This window comes from Oncorhynchus nerka, linkage group LG11 (assembly GCF_034236695.1).
Source record: "Oncorhynchus nerka isolate Pitt River linkage group LG11, Oner_Uvic_2.0, whole genome shotgun sequence".
Lineage (NCBI taxonomy): Eukaryota > Metazoa > Chordata > Actinopteri > Salmoniformes > Salmonidae > Oncorhynchus > Oncorhynchus nerka.
Window position 1 is genome coordinate 53,273,994 of NC_088406.1, and position 8,429 is coordinate 53,282,422.

Consider the following 8,429-nt stretch of genomic DNA (forward strand, 5'->3'; position numbering starts at 1 on the left):
TTTAAAACTGGCCCAAAACAGTTCACAGAATTGTTTGCATACCGCCCCAATAGGTCCACAGACGACGCAATCGCCATCACACTGCACACTGCCCTATCACATCTGACAAAAGGAATACCTATGTAAGAATGCTGTTCATTCACTACAGCTCAGCCTTCAACACCATAGTACCCTCCAAGCTCATCATCAAGCTGGAGGCCCTGCGTCTCAACCCTGCCCTGTGCAATTGGGTCCTGGACTTTCTGATGGGCCGCCCCCAGGTGGTAAAGGTAGGAAACAACATCTCCACTTCACTGACCATCCGACACCGGGGCTCCACAAGGGTGCGTGCTCAGCCCCCTCCTGTACTCCCTGTTCACCCACGACTGCGTGGCCATGCACGCCTCCAACTCAATCATCAAGTTTGTAGACAACACAAAAGTAGTGAGCTTGATTACCAACAACAACGAGACCGCCTTCAGGATGATCATGTACTTCAGGAAACATCAGAGGGAGCACCCCCCTATTCACATTGAAGGGACAGAAGTGGAGAGGGTGGAAAGTTTTAAGGTCCTCGGCGTACACATCACAGACAAACTGAAATGGTCCACTCACACAGACAGTGTGGTGAAGGCAGCGCAACAGCACCTCTTCAACCTCAGGAGGCTGAAGAAATTTGGCTTGTCACCCAAAACCCTGACAAACTTTTAAAGATGCACAATCGAGAGCATCCTGTCTGGCTGTATCACAGCCTGGTAAAGCAACTGCTCTGCCCACAACCGTAAGGCTCTCCACAGGGTGGAGCGGTCTGCACAATGCATCACCGGGGGCAAACTATCTGCCCTCTAGGACACCTACAGCACCCGATGTCACAGAAAGGCCAAAAAGATCATCAAGGACATCAACCACCCGAGCCACTGCCTGTTCACACCGCTACCATCCAGAAGGCGAGGTCAGTACAGGTGCATCAAAGCTGGGACCGAGAGACTGAAAAACAGCTTTTATCTCAAGGCCATCCGACTGCTGAACAGCAATCACTAACTCAGAGAGGCTGCTGCCTACATTGAGACCCAATCACTGGCCACTTTAATAAATGGGTCACTTCATACAATGCACTCTAAATAATGCCACTTTAATAATGTTTACATATCTTACATTACTCATATCACATGTATATACTGTATTTTATACCATCTATTGCACCTTGCCTATGCTGCTCGGCCATTGCTCATCCATATACTTACATGTACATATTCTCATTCACCCCTTAAAATTTGTGTGTATTAGGTAGTTGTTGGGGAATTGTTAGATTACTTGTTAGATATTACTGCACTGTTGGAACTAGAAGCATAAGCATTTCGCTACACTCACATTAACATCTGCTGACTCGGTGAGTGCGTTTATAAAGATGTTTATAATGTGTATGTGACAAATACCATTGGATTTGGAATATCTACATAGGTGTACAGAAGGCAAGTATCCTGGAGTCGCCTCTTCACGGTAGACGTTGAGACTGGTGTCTTGCGGGTACTATTTAATGAAACTGCCAATTGACTTGAGGCATCTGCTTCTCAAACTCGACACTAATGTACTTGTCCTCTTACTCAGTTGTGCACCGGGGCCTCCCACTCCTCTTTCTATTCTGGTTAGAGACAGTTTGCGCGGTTCTGTGAAGGGAGTAGTACACAGCGTTGTACGAGTTCTTCAGTGTCTTGGCAATTTCTTGCATGAAATAACCTTCATTTCTCAGAACAAGAATAGACTGACGAGTTACAGAAGAAAGTTATTTGTTTCTGGACATTTTGAGACTGTAATCGAACCCACAAATGCTGATGCTCCAGATACTCAACTAGTCTAAAGAAGGTCAGTTTTATTGCTGCTTTAATCAGCACAACAGCTGTCATAACATAATTGCAAAAGGGTTTTCTAATGGTACATTAGCCTTTTAAAATGCTAAACTTGGATTAGCCAACACAACATGCCATTGGAACACATAATGGGCCTCTGTACGCCTATGTAGATATTCCATAAAAAAATCGGCCATTTCCAGCTACAATAGTCATTCACAACATTAACAATGTCTACACTGTATTTCTGATCAATTAGATGTTATTTTAATGGGCAAATTTATTTTGGCTTTTCTTTCAAAAACAAAGATATTTCTAAGTGACTCCAAACTTTTGAACAGTAGTGTACATTTAGACAATTTATTCATTACTACATTACCTAGCATTAGATAGTTAATCCAGAGATTCTTACCTTTGCCTCGATTCAGCATTCTCATCCAGATCATCATGGCATCTGTAGTTCTTTATGATAGACTTATTAGCATTTCAGTTTTTGGGGGTAAATACAGGCAACTATATTGATAAACCACCTTGTCCAATAGAGATTTACAGTTATCAAAACGTCACGCCGGGGTAAGCCATCACGAAACACAGCACTTATTTTAAGTGTTTCTAAAATCCCATATGGATAAAATGAATGGTGGAAAAACAATTAGAACCATTTCCCAGTTTGACCGCTGGGTTTTATGGGTATTATGGCTTATACTGTTACTGTATTTGGTTAACAACAAATGAGATGACTTATTTGCTACATAATGCTTAGGGTAAGAGTGTACTGACATAAGTAGGATATCCAGGCAACTTTGAGGGAAAAAAAACACTTTATATCTGAGTTGTTCACACACTGGTGCCATCTGCTCTTGCTTCCTATTTTTGAGGACGTTTATTTTGTTAGAGCAGCTACTTAAACTGTGGTATGTTTTTCACTTGTAGCAAATATATTTAGTCCTAAAATCAGGAAATAAGTTATCTGGTTCGTTCAGCCATCCATATGGGAAAAATGAAAGGCGAAAGAATATAATTTTGTAATAAACACTGAAAATAAGTTTTGAGGTTAACACAGGTTTAGGAGATCTTATACGCTTTGTTCTATGAGATAATATGACCTTTATGAATTATGAAGCCTTTGCGATTTCTGTTTTATTATTACACAAATTCTTCTAAATTCACAATGTGAAGTTAGCTGATGATAATATCATAGAACAAAACGTATAACAAATCCTATGCCGTGTTTACCACAGACCTTATTTTGTGCGTTTATCCCAAAACGCCATTCATTTTTCACCCCACCCAGTAGGTGGTGGCAATACACCATGAAAGAATGTTGTCCTCCGCAAAACTTCCCCGAAGAAGAAGTTCACCAAAAATGGCAGCGCAGCAACAACCCGGTGGACCGATTCCCCAAGTTGGAATGCAGCAAGCTGCTACACTTCAACAACAACAGTTGAGTCAACAGCAAGATTTCGACCCTGTTCATCGATTCAAAATGCTTATTCCACAATTAAAAGAGAGCCTCCAGGTACTCCACGTTTTGTTTACATGAGCTCGTAACAATGGCTGGTCAGTCTGGTCTCTTCACTGCCACACAGAGGGGGAAAGGCGAATTTTCGACCAACCTTTACTTGGCGATCCTTCCAGTAATCCAACAATGTGTACGCTGCCATCTGTCTATTTCAAATATTACCATTGATTGAGACGGGTGAGTGTCATTCAACCGGTAGTTAAATTGGGAGGTGAGGTGGGGGGCGTCTTTAGTTCGGGGGCACTCAGCCAAGGTTGTAGCCAGCTGACTAGCTCTAGAACTCAAGCCTTTACCCAGCGTTAGAGTTCTCAATCAATCCGGCATATAACAGCTGGATCAATGAACTACAATACTGACGCTCTGTTGTAACGTTACTAATCCTGCTTCTGATACGGGTTTGGAAACCTTTGGAACTTTAACATTCACATCAGTGAGAAAAACTATTGTAAATACATAAGGCAAACTTACTGTAGGCAGTTTATCAAAGTTGCGTCCTGGCAAACCAAGGTAAGAAACTTCCTCCCCAGTTAAGCTCAAGAGGAGGAAGTGTAGTCTCTGTTAGTCGGTGGTGAAAATAAAATTGCCGGGTGTAAACAGAAAGCAACTTTGCAAAACAACATACAGTAAATATATTTTGTATTTTTACAATTATTTCTTGCTTATATTAAAGTTAAATTCAAAATATTTCCAATCCTCTATCGCATGTGAGGTGTAGGCCTATAGGGCCCGGCCTATGTGAGTTTAGAGAGTTTCGGCGCTCCGTCAGCGGTCGTTGCATTGTCCCTTTTATTAACTAATCATAACTGAAATTGGTGTCATGAGAAGGGCTAGTAGCTCACCTGTGTAATGACTGGGCATGCATGTTTTCCCCCTGTGCCACTCGCAATTAGAAAGCGCCCAGAAGAGTATTATTTTCTCCCATAGAATGCGACATGCTTGAATAGGTAAACTATTCTACTATGGGGTTGACTGAGGAAATATTAAATGTGGACAATTTTCCATTATATAATTCAAAATTAGCATTACCAAAGGTACAGGTGCCCCACCTGGCTCTAATTTGGATCATAGGTGCAGGGTTTGGGACCCAGCCCAATTCAACCCATTCAAGATTTCTGAGTCGCACTCATGACATGCATAACACCCACCTGTCTCAAGAAGATTTGAAATAGACAAGATGGCAGCGTACACACTGTTGGATTACCTAATGGAGCAAAAAAATGGATTTAATTTAATAACGGAGCATCTTCTATGTTCAACTAGCAATGCGTTGTCTTCCATGTTAGGGAATTGAGAAAGTATAGACAAGTTGGTTGAAAATTCTCTGTGCTACGCTTTACACTACCTAAATAATAACACCCATCAGCCAGCTGGAACAGTAGTAATGGTCTGACTAGGCAATATTTTTAATGCTTAACTTTTTTAGTTGAACTGCAAATAGTGGTGAGATACAGTGAATATGGTGATAATGCTTTTTAATGCAATATAATATGTATGCATAGTAACAACATATTGTATATAGCTATGTACATGGTTGCAAAATGTAGCTACACCAAATATAGGATAACTAAGCATTATTTTCTGTCTAGAATGTCATGAAGATTGCCTCTTTAAATTTGGGACATAATACATCAATTGACAATGGCATGTAAGTACCCTTTTCCCCCTCTCAATGGCACACACACAGCCAATAAGCGTGTGTTTTCTGGAACTGAAGATGCACAACTTTCCTTTGTGTTTCAGAAAGAGCAGTGATGCCAGTGTACAGCGGTTTGACAAGAGTCTGGAAGAGTTTTATGCCCTATGTGATCAGCTGGAACTCTGCTTAGTGAGGCACACACACAACCTACTTGTATTTCCATGCTCCAGTGAAATTGTTCACCACCTCTTTTCTTCTTTTTGAATGTTACCCCCTTTTTCTCCCCAATTTCATGGTATCCAATTGTTAGTAGCTACTATCTTGTCTCATCACTACAACTCCAGTACGGGCTCGGGAGAGACGAAGGTTGAAATCCATGCGTCCTCCGATACACAACCCAACCAACCCACACTGCTTCTTAACATAGTGTGCATCCAACCCGGAAGCCAGCCGCACCAATGTGTCGGAGGAAACACCATGCACCTGGCGACCTGGTCAGCGTGCACTGCGCCCGGCCCGCCACAGGATTCGCTAGTGCGCAATGAGACAAGGACATCCCTACCGGCCAAACCCTCCCTAACCCGGACAACGCTGGGCCAAATGTGCATCGCCCCATGGACCTCCCGGTCGCGGCCGGCTGCAACAGAGCCTGGGCAAAGAACCCAGAGTCTCTGGTGGCACAGCTAGCACTGCGATGCAGTGCCTTAGACAACTGCGCCACCAGTTCTCCACCTCTTGTTACTACACAAATGTCTTATTTCTATTTGGCTTTTAGACTTCCAAGCATCATTCACCATAACATACAGTATAGTTTATACATTCATAAAGCTGGCAGCCTGGTCATCCGCTCACTTTTACTCCTCTTTTGTTTCCCCCACAGCGGCTTGCCTACGAGTGCTTATCCCAGAGCATTGACAGTGCCAAGCACTCTCCTAACCTGGTCCCAACAGCCACCAAGCCTGACACCGTGCAGACAGAGTCCCTGTCCTACTCACAGTACCTCAGCATGATCAAGTCGCAGATCTCCTGCGCCAAAGACATTCATAACGCTCTATTGGAGTGCTCTAAGAAAATCGCAGGAAAGGGCCAGCCACCAGGAATCCTGTAGAAATGGGCATTTCATTATATTATTATTTTTCTAAAGTTATTTGTGTTTTTTGTTGTAATGATTGATAAAGACATACAAAGTTGATTTAACTGTTTAACGGATGCCCCTCTTCACTTTTCTTCCCCCCAAAAATCAGAAAAGTAGAAATAATGTCCTCGAGCATCAAGTAATGAGATTCACAGCTTCCTCAGATTATGGAAAACCAACTGTGCCTCAGATCCAGCCAGTCATAATTTCAACAACGCTATCCCACTTTTGACACCAATGGGGTCTTGACGAGGTCACTAGGTGTTGAACTAAGGTTGCTATAGTATTTTTACAAGCCAATGCCATTTTTTTATTTTGTTCCCTCGCTTCACAAAAATAAAATACTGAAACCTGTTAAACACTTAAAGCTGCAATGCCCAGTGGTGAAACAGCGATGTTGGTTTGCGATATTACGACAACGAAGTTACTGACAGACGTTTTCTTCCCCTCGACATCATTGCATGCGTGACAGAAAAGCACAAAATGAATACTGCCATTTTTTTTAACCATGCTGCTCCACGCTCCTGAGCTCGGCCAGAAAATTAAATAACAGAGGTGGGACATCTGTGGTGCCGTTTCCCGCTACTGTAACCAAAATGATCAAATTCTCGTTCATTTCTCTTGTCTTTATTCAGAATGGTGCTTTGCCAGAATGTGGACCGTTTGTCAGCATGCTAAGCTTAGCCAATGCTTTAACAGCCCATTGGATTCCATGAAAAAAACAACTGTTAGCGTTGGGGGGAATTCAACAACACAACGAAAGTGTTGCTATATCATTAGCTAACCTAGCATGCTGACAAAGGGCTGTTTAATTAAAAACTCAGTATTTCAATCTTCTCGATTCATAATTTCGGGATGATTAGGAGTACAGCGAAATATTCCATCTCTGGATTGAAGTACGTTTTCCATTTTTTTTGTCACATTCACATGGTTAGCAGATGTTAATGTGAGTGTAGCGAAATGCTTGCGCTTCTAGTTCCGACAGTGCAGTAATGTCTAACAATTTGCCAACAACTACCTAATACACACAAATGTCAAGGGGTGAATGAGAATATTGACATGGAAGCATATGAATGAGCGGCATAGGCAAGGTGCAATAGATGGTATAAAATACAGTATATACATGTGATATGAGTAATGTAAGATATGTAAACATTATTAAAGTGGCATTATTTAGAGTACATTGTATAAGTGACCCATTTATTAAAGTGGCCCGTGATTGGGTCTCAATGTAGGCAGCAGCCTCTGAGTTAGTGATTGCTGTTTAGCAGTCTGATGGCCTTGAGATAGAAGCTGTTTTTCAGTCTCCCGGTCCCAGCTTTGACGTACCTGTATTGACCTCGCCTTCTGGATGGTAGCAGTGTGAACAGGCAGTGGCTCGGGTGGTCGATGTCCTTGATGATCTTTTTGGTCCATATACCGCGCCGGGCTCTGGAGGTCCACATTCTGGCATAGCACCGTTCTGAATTCAAGAGAGAAATGAACAAGTCTGATCATTTTGACTACCGCTACTGCGGAGTTCAGTTTTAATCAAGTTTGTATGCCCTAAGGTGTAAATATTATTTTGTTTAGTCACAAGTAGTCACATGACCTAATATGACCACCAGAGAAGTGACTGAGTCATGTGTTGGGAATTCTGTACCAAAGCTGTCCAAGACCAGCTACTATTCAACCAAACTGCAAAACCTCTGTGTGGCCGGGTAGCTTTGTCTTAATTATAATAAACCTTTTTTACTCACTTTCATTTATTTTCTTTTACATACATTTTCTATATATACACAAACACAGTGCATTTGGAAAGTATACAGACCCATTCACTTTTTCCACATTTTGTTACGTTACAGCCTTTTTGATTATTTTTTTTTTGTCAATCTACACAGAATATCCAGGTTTACACATTTTTGCAAATTTATAAAAAATGTTGAAAAAAAACAAGTATTGAGATCCTTGAAGCATATTTGGCAGTGATTACAGCCTAGAGTTTTCTTGGGTATGACACAACAAGCTTGGCACACCAGTATTTGGAGAGTTTTCCCCATTCTTCTCTGCAAATCCTATCAAGTTTTGTCAGGTTGGATGGGAGCGTCGCTGCATAGCTATTTTCAGGTCTGTCGAGGGGTGTTCTATTGGATTCAAGTCCGGGCTCTGGGCCACTCAAGGACATTCAGAGACTGTCCCGAAGCAACTCCTACTTTGTCTTGGCTGTGTGCTTAGGGTCGTTGTCCTGTTATTAGGTGAACGTTTCCCCCCGTCTGAGGTCCCGAGTGCACTGGAGCAGGTTTTCATCTCTACTTTGCTCTGTTCATCTTT

General features: G+C 42.1%; 1 protein-coding gene across 1 annotated transcript; it reads left to right on the forward strand.

Annotated features, from left to right (window-relative positions):
* Positions 1 to 3,160: 3,160 nt before the first annotated feature.
* LOC115137140 (mediator of RNA polymerase II transcription subunit 29-like) lies at positions 3,161 to 7,857 on the forward strand. Its single transcript, XM_029673240.2, has 4 exons — positions 3,161 to 3,345; positions 4,935 to 4,993; positions 5,089 to 5,173; positions 5,865 to 7,857. The coding sequence occupies exons 1-4, from the start codon at positions 3,193 to 3,195 to the stop codon at positions 6,090 to 6,092; spliced, it is 525 nt and encodes a 174-aa protein (XP_029529100.1). The 5' UTR covers positions 3,161 to 3,192; the 3' UTR covers positions 6,093 to 7,857.
* Positions 7,858 to 8,429: the final 572 nt, after the last annotated feature.